Source organism: Moesziomyces antarcticus (assembly GCF_000747765.1).
Source record: "Moesziomyces antarcticus DNA, scaffold: scaffold_v10001, strain JCM 10317, whole genome shotgun sequence".
NCBI lineage: Eukaryota > Fungi > Basidiomycota > Ustilaginomycetes > Ustilaginales > Ustilaginaceae > Moesziomyces > Moesziomyces antarcticus.
The window spans coordinates 766,054-777,585 of record NW_014639009.1 but is presented as its reverse complement, the minus strand read 5'-3'; the positions used below and the strand labels follow the sequence as shown (position 1 = coordinate 777,585).

At 60.5% G+C, this 11,532-nt stretch overlaps 5 protein-coding genes across 5 annotated transcripts; 3 read left to right on the top strand and 2 right to left on the bottom strand.

Moving 5' to 3' along the window:
* Positions 1–354: 354 nt before the first annotated feature.
* PAN0_001d0282 (uncharacterized protein) lies at positions 355–2,217 on the top strand (the record flags this gene model as incomplete). Its single annotated transcript, XM_014803900.1, has 1 exon — positions 355–2,217. The coding sequence occupies one exon, from the start codon at positions 355–357 to the stop codon at positions 2,215–2,217; it is 1,863 nt and encodes a 620-aa protein (XP_014659386.1).
* A 149-nt stretch (positions 2,218–2,366) lies between these two features.
* On the bottom strand, positions 2,367–3,702 carry PAN0_001c0281 (WSC-domain-containing protein; the record flags this gene model as incomplete). The annotated part of the gene is made up of 2 exons (XM_014803899.1): positions 2,367–3,454; positions 3,525–3,702. 2 exons carry the CDS (start codon positions 3,700–3,702, stop codon positions 2,367–2,369), a joined length of 1,266 nt encoding a protein of 421 aa, XP_014659385.1.
* Positions 3,703–3,948: 246 nt separating this feature from the next.
* PAN0_001d0280 (N-terminal acetyltransferase A, auxiliary subunit) lies at positions 3,949–6,606 on the top strand (the record flags this gene model as incomplete). Its single annotated transcript, XM_014803898.1, has 1 exon — positions 3,949–6,606. One exon carries the CDS (start codon positions 3,949–3,951, stop codon positions 6,604–6,606), a length of 2,658 nt encoding a protein of 885 aa, XP_014659384.1.
* A 217-nt stretch (positions 6,607–6,823) lies between these two features.
* On the bottom strand, positions 6,824–9,007 carry PAN0_001c0279 (uncharacterized protein; the record flags this gene model as incomplete). The annotated part of the gene is made up of 3 exons (XM_014803897.1): positions 6,824–8,128; positions 8,390–8,528; positions 8,670–9,007. 3 exons carry the CDS (start codon positions 9,005–9,007, stop codon positions 6,824–6,826), a joined length of 1,782 nt encoding a protein of 593 aa, XP_014659383.1.
* Positions 9,008–9,210: 203 nt separating this feature from the next.
* PAN0_001d0278 (mating-type locus allele B1 protein) lies at positions 9,211–10,687 on the top strand (the record flags this gene model as incomplete). Its single annotated transcript, XM_014803896.1, has 2 exons — positions 9,211–10,375; positions 10,458–10,687. The coding sequence occupies 2 exons, from the start codon at positions 9,211–9,213 to the stop codon at positions 10,685–10,687; spliced, it is 1,395 nt and encodes a 464-aa protein (XP_014659382.1).
* Between the last annotated feature and the right edge of the window lie 845 nt (positions 10,688–11,532).

Below are 11,532 nucleotides of genomic sequence, written 5' to 3'. Positions count from 1 at the left end.
TTCTCGGCAGCCTCGCCAAGACCCGTGCAGGCTGTCAATTTTGTGCACAACGGCAGCCGTGCATCATCTCGAGCCACCGCTCCAAACCCTGCTTGCTGCACGCCCGTCCTTCGCACCCCACATACGCCCACACCCACCGTTGGCGACTGCATAGTCGCCGCCTCATTCCTTCCTCTTGGCCACCATCCCAAAGCTTGGCATCATCCGTCGGCCCAAAGCTTCCAACGTCGCTCGCCACTCCGAGACGTCCCGCCCGCAATACAAGGCCACCAAGGTGTTCCTTTGCAACCTCGACGGCTTCAATACGCGCAACAAGCAGCTTTGGATCTCGCCTAACGGACAGACGCCGCCACCATGATCCGCCCGGCTACGCCAGGAACACTCCTGACGCTGGTCGCCGCCATCCTGCTCGGCCTCGTCACCATCTCCACTCCCATCATCAAGTCCATCTACTTCCTGGAAGCCACGATCGGTGGTCGCGGCTCCCAGAATGGTCAGGTCGCTCGTTTCGGCACGCTTGGCTACTGCATCGGCGACACCTGCAGCAACTCCATGCTCGGCTATTCGTTCGATCCCAACCAGCTCCTCGGTATTGAAGTCATCTCGGGCAGATACACCACCGCCGTCATCAAGGGCCTCACCTACACTCTCATCCTCCATCCCATCGCCCTCGCCTTTGCTGCCGTTTCGGTGCTGCTCGGCCTCATCTCACACTGCCGCGAGCTCTCCACCAACTGCTTCGGCACCTTTGTCACCGGCATCGGCGCTTTCATTACCCTCGTCGCCTTTGGCCTCGACCTCGCCCTCTTCATCATTGCAAAGAAGCGCATCAACTCGATCAACGGCGCCTCCGCAGAGCTTGGCATGGCCATCTGGATGACCTTGGCAGCCTGGATCCTCATGTTCCTCGCAGGATGCGCCTTCAGCTGCGGCATCTGCAGCAGGAGGAAGCGCAACCGCGTCAAGGACTCGCACCTGCCTCCCGACACCTACGGAGCCAGACCCGCCGCTCCCATGCAGGACCGCTACGCCGAGCAGATGCGCATGGATGCGCTCGACGCCGAAGCGGACAGGAAGCGCAGGCAGGCGACGCTCGACAGGAACCGACGCGACGATCTGCCCAAGTTTGCCGAGTACGAGACCGAGCACGAGGTGCCGCTCAAGAACGATTACGACGACGGCGCCTACCACAACGGAGCCAGCCAGCACCAACCCGGCCTCGCCTACTCGACCAACAGCAACATCGCTCGTGCCGGTGCCGCGGGCGCCGGTCTAGCCGCCAGTGGCTCCGTCATCAACGGCGTCGGCCAGGGCTACGGTAGGAGGCAGGCGCAGGCAAGTCGCACCGAGGACTTTTCGAGCTCCCCACCCATGCTCAACAACTCGGCTGGTTACGGTGCACACAACCTTCAGGCGCAGAGGCAAGCTTCGATCACGTCGCCCACTCACACCGAACCCACCTACGTGCCTGGTGTCGGCCCTCAGCCGTACCGCGACGGCCTCGACAGCCAAGGCCATGGCTCATCGCTCACACCGGCGCCCCGCTCGTATTCACAGATCGCATCTCCGCCGCCCACCAACGACTATGCCCAGCAGAGCCAGTACCCTTCGCAACACCAGCAGCAGCCGCAGTACGACTCGTACGGCAATATGGTCCCCTCAGCCATGCCCGTGCCGGGTGGCAGCCAGTTCAGCCAATCAGGTGCACGCCGTCAGCCCACGGGCGAGTACGGCCACCCCACGGAATATTCAGGCGCCACCTTTGGGCCTTCATCTGGCTTCCATGACAGTGGGTCTCGCATGCGCGGGCCACGGGACCTGCCTTCCATCCCGCAACACGAGACAGCCGAGCCGCAGGAGATCGTTTATGATAATACGGGATCGGCGGCGGATCGGCGTCAGGGTACGGTCGACGATGGATTTGGGCTGGCGTCGAATGCGCACGGCTCGCACCAGCAGCACGAACAGGCCGGGTACGACAACTATGCATCGTCGGCCTACGACCACCAGTCGCAGTCGCAGCAGTATCACTCGTACCATCCCTCGTCGGCGGGTGCGAACGACGGTGCAGCGAGAGAAGGCACCTCAGCTGCCCAGTACGGAGATGGAAGTCAGTACCACGACTACCAGAGCAGCGTTGGTCCGCCGGGCTATGAAAGCGTCGCAGGTGGGTCGGCGGCGTATCAGCACAACCACTACCCGCGCGAAAAGTCGTAGCCATCCTCACACTTGTATATGCAACAGCCAACGAACAATGTAATTCTTTCCCCCCGTGTAAAGCAAGCCTGAACGGGGATGGAAACGATCGATTCGAGCCGAGTGATATGCAATTACCATGAGCCAGGAGAGGCGGGAAGGGGGGAAAACTAGAGCTCGTCATCATCGGCGTCAAAGAGGGGTGCACGTTCCTCCTCTCCTATCCTGATCCTATCCCTAGCCATTGCACCTTCGTCTTCGAGGTCGAGGTCGAGCGAGTAGGGTCTGTTTCCGATCTCGATGCGCGTAGGTCTACTCGTAACGTTGCTTCCAGACCTCCTTACGATGGAGACCAGCCTGAGGGCCTGTACGACGTTTCGCCCAATGAGCAGGATGGAATCCAACAGCTCTTCGCCCTTTCCTGACCTGCCTCCTCTTCGTTCACCGTCGTCGTCGGGGTACGACGGTGTGCGGCGGAAGGGCGAGCACTCGTGGTGGAAGAAGATCACCAGCAGCGTGATCGCGCACAGCAATACGAGGCCGAGATCCACCACATTGTACGTGCTCTTCCAGAATTGCTTGCCGAACGCCACGAGTCTAATGCCGACTTCGGCGATGAGGAGCAGATTGATCGCGAGCTCGAGGCCGTAGAAGAGCGTGCCGGGACAGTCGGAGGTGAGGCTGATGATGACGGTGAGCAGCGAGGCAAGTGCCATGCCGGCGTAGAACCACAGGTACGCACTCGAGTGCACAAACCGATTCGCGACGCCCTTGAGGATCTCATCGCGCGACAAAAAGTAGTGCGACCTCGACGGTGCGGGTGCTGCGTCGTCGGACGCTACGCGCGCGTACGGATTCGAGCCAAACGCGTTCGAATCATACACGGTGCCCACGCCAATCGATACCTCGCGTGGTGCGCCTGCACCATTGACACCAGCGCTAGCTGGGGCTGTTGGAGCAGCCATGTCTGCAAGACGCTTTGCCCAGCGCTGCGTCGAGACGGAAAAGACGTTCTTGGTGTGTGCGGGTGCAGCAGCTGTGCGACGTACAGGCCCCGCTGGAATCGAGCTCGCCTGTGCGTACGGAGCGCCACCGGATGCAACGATCGGATCAGCAATATGCGCCCTCTGCCGGGTTTTGTAGGTGCTGGTCGACGATGAAGGTGTGGACAGCGACGCGGGGAGGTCGTTGTAGCCGTTGTAGTGCGGGGTGGGGAGCGGCGGCCCAGCTTGCGCAGCTGCAGCCGGGTTGAGGTCGGCTATCTTGGAGAGACGCTGTCAAGGGTGATTATGCGGCGCCCCTTTTGCCGGATGAATGCATGAACAGACGGAAGAGCGAGCGATGGTTGGGATGGATGGTGGAAGGCGAGGGGCGAAAGGCAGGCTCGAGTGGCTCAGGCACACGGGCAGGTGTGGCCCGCTGGACCCCGAGCCGACCACCGCCCGGCGTGGAGGTGTCGGGCGAGTTGCTGAATGTAAGATCGGCGTAGCTACCACATTTCGGCATCAAAAAAGGCGATCACAAGAGGGAAGCTGCCTGGCGGCTGCTGCCGCTGCTGCGCTGAGAAGCCGGATCTTCTTGGAAATTGGAAGATCCACAACGGCGCCGAGCACCCAATCCAACCGAATCCAACTCGGCCCGTGTCCAAATCTCCGATGGGATTCCAAGCTTCCTTCCTCTCTCTCCATCTCCACACCAACACCCTCTTCGCTCCTTCCAGCGTCTCTCTCTTCCCTAGTCCATCCGCCTACCATGCCGCCGAAGCGAGCAGCGCTTCCCACCAAGGAGCGCGCCCTCTTCCAGCGGCTCATCCAGGAGTACGAGACGAAAAAGTACAAGCTCGGCCTCAAGACCGCAGACACCATCCTCAAAAAGTTCCCAGAACATGGCGAGACCGTAGCCATGAAGGGCCTCCTCCTCGGCTCCACCAACCGCCGCGAGGAGGGCATCGAGCTCGCAAAAAAGGGCGTCCGATTCGACCTCACCTCGTTCATCTGCTGGCACGCTCTCGGCATCTTGCACCGCCAGGACAAAAACTTCGAAGAGGCCCTCAAGTGCTACACTCAGGCACTCCGCATCGAGGGCGGCGGCAACATCAACCTCCTCCGCGAATCGGCCTTCCTCCAGCTCCAGCTCCGAAACTACCCGCCCATGGTCGAGAACCGCCTCACGCTGCTACGCATGCAGCCTCACCTCCGCATCAACTGGATCGGCCTCGCCGTCGCACACCACCTCGCAGGCTCGCTCGATGCCGCAGTGCGCGTGCTCGAGGGCTACGAGAACGTCATGCGCGACATCCCCGACAGGAACTACGAGCACGGCGAGGTGCTCCTCTACCACGCCAGCATCCTCGAGGAGCAGGCCAAGTTCCAGGAGTCGCTCGATCTCATCGAGGCCAGCTCGCCGCGCATCGTCGATCTCAAGGGCAAGATGGAGGCCAAGGCACGCTGCCACGCCGGGCTGGGCGAGAAGGACGCCGCCGAGTCGATCTGGAGGCAGCTCATCGCTTCCAACCCAGAGAACAAGCGATACTTTGCTGGGCTGCTGAGCTTGCTTGGCATCACGACCGAGACAGCAGACCAGGCGCAAGCCGTCGAGGTCTTCCGCGGCCTGCAGGCGGACCACCCCAAGTCGACGGCCGCCAAACGTCTGGCGCTCATCTACGCCTCGGGCGACGAGTTCGCCACGCAGGCGACGGCGTATGTCAAGTCGGCGCTCGTCAAGGGCGTCCCCTCGCTCTTCTCGGACCTCAAGTCGCTCTACCAGGACTCGGCCAAGCAGGCTGCGCTCGAGCAGATTGTCGAGACGCTGCGTCTCGAGTGGGCGCCCGCGTCCAGCGCGCCCGCCGACGGCACCGAGCCGCCCACATCCTATCTTTGGGCGCTCTACTACCTCGCGCAGCACTACTCGCTCACGGGCGACTCGGCGCGCGCGCTGCACTACATCGACTCGGCCATCGCGCACTCGTCGACGCTACCCGAGCTGCACATGGTGCGCGCACGCGTGCTCAAGCGCGCCGGCGACCTGCTCGGTGCCTCGGCCGCCATGACCGACGCACGCTTGCTCGACGGCCAGGACCGCTTCCTCAACTCCAAGGCGGCTAAGTACCTGCTGCGCACCAACGACACCGTCGAGGCCGAGCGCATCGTCGGTCTTTTCACGAAGCCCGATGCGCCCAGCCCCACGTACGACCTCAACGAGATGCAGGCGCTGTGGTACCTCGCCGAGGAAGCCGAGGCCTTCCTGCGCACAGGCAACCTCGCTATGGCGCTCAAGCGGCTCGGCCAGCTCGAACGCACGTTCCAGGAATTCTGGGACGACCAGCTCGACTTCCACTCGTACTGCATGCGCAAGATGACGCTGCGCTCGTACGTGAACCTGGTGCGCTTTGAGGACGGCTTGCGCTCGCACCCTGCGTTTGTTCGCGCGGCATCGGTGGCGCTGGGCATCTACACGACGCTGTACGACAAGCCGGACACACCGGCGTTTGTCGAGACCAAGACGGACGAAGAAGACCCCGCGCTCGCGGGCTTGAGCGAGGCCGAGAAGAAGAAGGCGATCAAGAAGGCGAGGCAGGCGGAAGCCAAGCGTGCCGCCAAGGCGGAGCAGGAAGCGGCGGACAAGAAGAAGAAGGCCGAAGAAGCCGCGGCGAACGGCGAGGTGGTCGACGATGATGGACCCAAGCCCGATCCGGATCCGAAGGGGCTGGACCTGTTTAAGAGCGTGCACGAGGCGCCGTTGGAACAGGCAGCCAAGTGGCTGCGATTCTTGCAAGCCAATGCGGCCAGCAGCGAAGAGACCTGGATGGGGGCGTTTGAGGTGGCGATCCGACAGAAGAACTGGTTGCTGGCGACACGTGCGCTGGTTGCGCTGCACAAGCTGCACCCTGCGCACCCGGAGCTCGTCCACATGGTGGTGCGTCTCAAGACGCGATTGCCCGACCTTTCCGCTGCGCCGAAGCCGATTGGAAGTGTTATTGCCTCTGCACTGGAGACGATCGTGCCGGCGGACAAGCCAGCGTCGGTTGTGTTTACGGAAGCGCTGCAGTCGGGGAGCGCCACGCCGGAGGAAGTGTTGGGTAACGCACGTGCAGCGCTGGCGCTCGACCGCACAGACGAGGCAGTCCAGATCCTCCTCTCCCTCCCCAAGACCATCTCGCCAGCCACGCAGCCCCGTGCACTCAACCGTGCACTGAAGACCACCACGGTGGCTAGAGATCTGCTCGCGACAATTGCTCCTAACAGCACGGCAGAATTTGACGCCGCGGCAGGGAAGACCTTCCCCCTGGCCAATGCCTTCATGTCCACGTCCCAGCTCGAAGAACGTCAGAAGACCACCAAGGTAGCGCAACAGGCTTGGTCGAGCGCGCCGGTAGAGGAAGAGGCAAACGGTCACCAGCCCCTTCTGTAAACTCACGTCACTGCATACACATTTTTAGCCCCCCATTGCGCGCAGGCTGTGATCTGAGAACAGGTATCTTGGTCATTGCGAGCGACGGAAGCGGAACAAAGCGAGACTAAGCACATCGAAGAAACACTGCTGAAACTACACGGCACTGGAGCGGGAATGAGAACGGAAAGCCGGTCGAACGTAGCGGGACTGGGGACTTGCGAGCAGACGGACCAGCCTATGCTGCGCGAAACATTTGCGGGGAGAGGTCGAAGTTGAGGTAGAACTCGGCGGGTTGCTGCTGCGCAACCTGCGCTCCAGCACCCACCTCGGCGGCGGCATTGGGAGCAGGGACGGCAGGCTGGACGAACGAGCTGAGCAAGTCGTCGAGGTCGGCCATCTCGACTTCAAAGTCGAGGAACGCGTTGGCGTTGGCGATGGGTGTCGTGCTGGCAGCCGGGATGGGTTGCTGCGGCGAGGTCTGCTGGTACGGCGCGTATGAGGGCGGTGCGGGAGCGTGCGTGGCGGGTTCGAAGAAGTGATGGAGGATCGGCTCGTCGTTGGAGCCCGAGAGCACGTTGTTGCCGCCCATATTGCCGTTGTACACAGCACAAGCCTGCGTGGTCCAGGGTGCTGTAGTCGCAGCTGCGGAGTGGATGGATGGCGAGGTGGCGGCTGCTTCGTTGCCGAACTGCATCACACCGGGTGCGGTCTGAGGCTGTGCAGCTGCAGTCGCTTGCTGAGGTAGCACGTTGTCGCTCGGAGTAGTGCTGACGCCGGGCTCGTCGTCGTCGACCCATCCGTCGTCATCCGTCGCGCCCTGCATCACCGACCCCCACGAGCTGTCGGACACGCTCCTGTCCGCGAGCGAGCTAAAGTTCATCTCGAGGACCCTCTGAACGCTCTCGCACAGGTCCTTGCCCATCGCATCGGCATCAAACTGCAGACCGCCAAAGTCCATCTCGTGCTGCATCGCCTTGCGGGCAAATTGCAGCTTCTGCGCCCCGCCATACACGCCGCCATTCGCCACATCGCTGCTAAAGGGCGAACGGTCCTCGGCGCGGTGGTACGGCACGAGCGATGGCGTCGCCATGGTGACGGCGGGCATGTCCTGCTTGGCGCGCGCATCGTACTTGAGCGGATTGAGCAGCCTGAACACATTGTGCGCCTTGCCCGGGCTGTCGAAGCAGTCGCTCGGGCTGCTGGATACCGACGACGACGACGTCGATCGCGACGATGGCGAGCTCCATGCGATGAACGAAGCGGTGTGTGCGCTCGATGAAGTCGAGGCGTCGCTAAGGCCAGAGTGCGCGCGTGGAAGACGCGGCTTCTTGAGAAAACCCTCATCGCTGTCCGAGTCCGAGCTGGACGAAGACGCGACGCCCAGCGCGCCGTACGACTTGCGTTTCTTCTCGTTGAGCGTGAAGTCGCGAGGGGGTGAGAAGCAGTCGTTGGGCGATTGGGCCCGTGCGGTGACTCGAGCGTGGGAGTTTTTGGCAGCCTTGGCGCCTTTCCTCCCCTTGCGGTTGCGCCGGTTTTGGAACTAGGACAAAGGGAAAGCAGAACAAAGGGGAATTTTGGAATCGTCAGCTCGCGCTCCTGCCGATCTGCATCGAATGTGCCGCTGCTGGCGTCTTTTCCGTGGCTCAGCTTGATGTTGGAGCTCATGCCAGTGTAATCCCATGCAGGTGATCACATGGCGATCGCCTTAGTATTGTAGTCCTTCATCGCCATTGGGCCGGGTTCGCGCGTGCAGCGGTGGCGCGAAACATCGAGACGCGTCGATAGAAAAGAAGAAACTCACCCAGATGGTCACTTGCTTGGGCTGGAGGCCGGTGACTTCGGCCAGTCGATACTTTTCCGCTTGCGTGATGTTGGGCGTGTGCTGGAAGGCTTGCTCCAGGATGCGCACCGCGTCCGAGTCATGTCCACGATTGGCCTTGCTGTCTCTATTTGAATAATCCTTCCATCGAAGCCCGTCATTAATTGCTGCGTTGGCGTGAAATGATCTTCCATCCTGACGGCAATGTGAGTCCAGCACGGTGAGAACGGTTTCCCACACCTGTTGGCAATGGAACTCAAACCTGTGCTGTAGTGAGGTTTTGAAAGCTTCGAAGAAGGATCCATCTGTCTCCCCCATGTGCCGGAGACCGGTAACAGCATCAGAGTATCTCGTGTGGTACGCTCTACCCAGGCTGCAGATGTGCTCGTGATAAACGAGGGACAGAGCAGTCTTACGGTCGTCGGCAAGATTGTATGCCGAAAGGCTAGCCAGGCACTGCTCTTTGTATGGCATGGGCAGTTCAAGTTGAATCGATACTCCGCTTGCTTCCTGCACCACCGGGACCGAAGCCTTCGGCAAGCCCTTCTCGAGCTGCGCTACCAGTTGCTGAACCTGTTCTAGGAAATCGGTGTCGTGCATGCTGAAATAAGTCAAAGGTGAAAGAGGATGACGGTGAGAGAGAAAGGAGAGGCAAAGTCAAGAGCGCGGTACGCACTTCAATTTCGCGGTCTCATGCCGTGACTTGAAATTTCCGAGGAGCTCCAGGCGGATTTTTTCCACTCCAGTTCCGTCAGAACTTCGCTTCTCACCACATCTACTGACATGGACTTCACCGACACAAGATGACGAACTCTACAACTATGACCTTCTCGGATCTTCTGACGGCTCTGCAAGAGGTTGAAGAGGGACTTTTAGCTGAAGATGACGAGCTTGTCTCATCGGCGCAGAAATTGGCTCTACTGCCGAAAGTAATCAGCAAGAGCAGAGAGCAAGGGCTATTGACGGAAGATCTGGTCTATCGCTTGCATCAAGCTGCCCATAGGATACGAGTCGTTTCGAAGACCAGGCTCAACATAGAAGAGGTATATTCCAAGCTCGAGTGCGATTTTAAGGAGGAGACTATTAGCATCAAAAAGAAGGAATACGAGACTTCCGATCAAGCCAAGCCTTCGGACCTCAGCGAGAGCCTGCCATCGTACAACATGCGCAAGCACTTCCTCGAGCATCTCGACAATCCATATCCCTCGCAAGGAGACAAGGAGTCTCTCGTCGAAGCCACCAACGCTTCCGCCGCTCAGCGCAAGAAGTCCGAGGAACGAGGCAGCGATCTGCAAATTAACCAGCTGACGCTCTGGTTCATCAACGCGCGCCGACGCTCTGGCTGGTCCAGCATCCTTCGCAAGTTCGCCCGCAACGATCGCCAACGCATGAGTCTGCTGATGCAGACCAAGATGGACGCCTGCAACATGGGCTCCCCCCACGAACGATCGCCCGCAATCCTTGTTCACAGCGTGGACGACGTGCTTCGCGACAATCTCGGACGGCTCACCAACGCGGACAAGAAGGAGTTCGAGGACGACTGGACGAGCATGATCAGCTGGCTCAAGTACGGCGTCAAGGAGAAGGTCGGCGACTGGGTGTACGACATCGTCGCCAACAGCAAGAAGCCTCTCAAGGCCGGACAGCCCCGCACAGTTACGACGGCAGCCAACCGCACTCCGGTTCGCAAGACGACAGCATCTTCGAGGCCAAAGCGGGCCACTCGCAGGATCAGCAAGACGCCTTCAGTGGACAGCGATATTTCGTCGGAGCACGAATCGACTCCCGAGCTCAGCATGTGCTCGACGGCGGACACGAGCTTCAGCTCCTTTGGCAGCAACATTTCGCTCTTGCAGTACGATCCATTCTGGGCGTCACACGAGGCGCTACTCAGCCCGACACTCCAAGCAGCTGCGACTAGGAAGGTCAAAGCGCTCCCCAAGCGTTCTCAGAAGGCAGACTCCGCAGGTACGTACCGCACCGCCTTTCGGGAAATCTGGCCGCACGCAGCGTTCTGACCGTTTTCCCCTTTGATTTTCTTTTGCCACAGACGAAGGCGGATCTCTTGCACTGGCGATGCTGCCCAACAGACTCTCGTCCGCATCTGCGGAAAGCGCTCTTCGCCACACCAGCTACCTTCCACACACGTTTCCAGGCGCACAGACCACTGGCGTTCCGACACAGCTCTACCCGCCATACGATGCGCTCGGACGCGCGCCGATGCCTACCATCCGACGGGAGTCGCTCGCCAGCAACAGCCTTTCTGCCGCCTTTGGCTGAGCCCGCACTGTACATTCTCTCTAGCCTCTTTGTCTGGAAATCCTAGCGCCTCTGTTCTTGTTCATCACAATGAGATTGTGCGGGAGTGGCTGAGTCGGAGAGTGCACTTCCGCACTTGAACTTCATGCTCGGCGGGGAGAGAACAAAGGGGACGGCCATGCTCGGGCCTCCTAGTTTGAGGCACTTCCCTTTGTTCCTAGATTTGGTGCGGCTGCACGGGTAACGCTAGCGTCTCAGGGCTGCGGGCAGAGCTGCGAAATGAGCAAAGTGGGTTCGTGCTGGTCCCCTTTAATCTCGCGCCTCAATCTGCACACCGTCGCATCCGACCCTGAACTCAGGCCTCTTCCGCTTCTGCAAACGAAGTGCGGAGGAACAAAGGGAAAGCGGAAGCGGCTCGGCGTTTCAGCTGCACAGATGGGGTCTTCTGCAGCACCTGGACCAGTCTGCGTGTCAACTGTGCGTCGGAAAGTCCCTTTGTCTGGTCCCCTTTGTCTTCCAACCACCGTGAGAACGCTTTCCGCATCACGTGAACCTTGTTCACCATCTCCGCGCCATCACGGAGAGAGCAGACGCGTTTGAACCTCAACCGGCTCAAGATTGCCGCCGCTCTGCACCCGACAACAAAGGGAAGATGTGATTTGGGACGCGGCGCTTTTGGATTAGGGTGTGACAGCTTCGGCTGCATGGCTCTGCGTCGGAGTCTAGGACGACCTCTTGCAGCACTCGGGCGAGACGCGATTTCGTCGGCACTCGGAACTTTTTTGGCTTGGAGCTTTTTCCCTCGGCCTTCCAAAATTTCACTCCACCATCCACTGCTAACCCTTCCCTTTGTTCTTTCGCCACGT